The 1,431-nt window shown below is 39.1% G+C and overlaps 1 protein-coding gene across 5 annotated transcripts in view; it reads right to left on the bottom strand.

The window, feature by feature from the left end:
* The window catches only part of DNAAF11 (dynein axonemal assembly factor 11), a 51,515-nt gene that overhangs the window by 24,502 nt on the left and 25,582 nt on the right, over positions 1-1,431 (bottom strand). For 4 of the 5 annotated variants that reach the window (XM_019651265.1, XM_019651267.1, XM_019651266.1 and 1 more), the window contains one exon: positions 171-240. In XM_019651265.1, the coding sequence (XP_019506810.1) occupies positions 171-240 (70 nt within the window). Of the gene's footprint in view, positions 1-170; positions 241-1,376; positions 1,423-1,431 lie in introns of all 5 variants that reach the window. The other variant, XM_019651269.1, reaches the window with a different exon arrangement.

Below are 1,431 nucleotides of genomic sequence, written 5' to 3'. Positions count from 1 at the left end.
TTTACTGCTGAATACCACTCCCATGGTATAAAATCATGTGCCTAAAAAATAGCTCTCTGCTTGGGTTTCTCTTTTTCTATTTTAAATTGCTTAAATTTTTTTTTCAGGCAACCCACCTTCGTCCAAGGCTTGGCTTTTGAAATTGTAACAGTCGAAAGCATTGTACTCACCTTTCCTTTGACCATCACTCGCACGTAAGTTGGCTGCACATCCACATCGATTAAAGAGGTATCCATATACCTTGAAAATTAAACATATTAAATGTACTAAATCCTGTGATTTTCAAAGACATTAAGTTTGCAAATGCATCTACAAGTACAAATTCACACTTATGGGACCACTTTCAATGAAGAGAGTTTAAAATTTCCATGCTAACCAGATCTTTAAACATTAGCCTTGAAATAATCCGCAACCAAAGGAAATGCAACATATCAGCAATTTCATTTTTAGACCCACACATACACTTGGCATTGATTGCCCCTAACCCAAAAATATCTGAGGCCTGAAACATCAGAGGTTTGCAAAAAAACAGCTCGGCATGTTTTTTCGTGAATATTTTATTTTAAGCCCCTAAGACTGGCTTGAATAGCCAGGAATGCTGAATGCACTAAGCTTGGGGCCTGCCACCACCAGCTTCTGCCTTGTTAGCAGCAGCTGCCTGATACCATCTCTCCTGGACTGGCTTTGCGTCTCCCGGTGAAGGCATATCCCCGCTGAGTAAGCAAAGCCTTCTCTCTAGGGAAGTGACCCCAGGATCAGGTGGCAGCTATTCTCCTTGACTTTCTGAACACATGAGGGATGTAGATTTCACCTTGCTCAGTTAGCCAAATAATTATTTAAAACGTTGATTGTGAACATCAGAAAGTGCAGTGATGATTGAAAAATCACAGACACCTCCTGGTAATTCCAGGATAACAATCCCTCTTACTTCACTGGGTTACAAGAACTTCAATAAAATAGAGTATATGAAACAGCCCTTAAAAAGAGGGCTGTTATAATCCACGCATGTAAATGTTGCATGGCTCCCATCATCAGTATTCATTCATTCACTCATTCATTCGTTCCTGTACATATTAAGCACCTACTAGGTGCCAGACACTGTTTTAGGTGTCGGAGCTATAAGGAGGAAGGACCAAATAAACAAAACAAAGTTCCTGCCTTGATCACAAATTTTTTTAAAAATACAAGTTAATTTATAGTTTTTCAGGTAGGAATCAAAAAGTAGGCAGAGGTAGACAGAAGTGCCGGGAGAGGAGTTGGTGCTGTTTGTTATCAAACCAAGTTTCATTTCAAAGTGTTTCACAACTCAAGAGATTGAAACAGAATGAAAAGGGTCAGAAATGCCATTAAATAAACGCATAATAAAATGTCTTTACCTATACACAGCAAGGTCCAGCATGATCTGGTTACGTTTTTCATCATCTTTCAAAG

This window comes from Hipposideros armiger, unplaced genomic scaffold (assembly GCF_001890085.2).
Source record: "Hipposideros armiger isolate ML-2016 unplaced genomic scaffold, ASM189008v1 scaffold_157, whole genome shotgun sequence".
NCBI classification, from domain to species: domain Eukaryota; kingdom Metazoa; phylum Chordata; class Mammalia; order Chiroptera; family Hipposideridae; genus Hipposideros; species Hipposideros armiger.
This window is presented reverse-complemented; position numbering and strand designations above follow the sequence as displayed.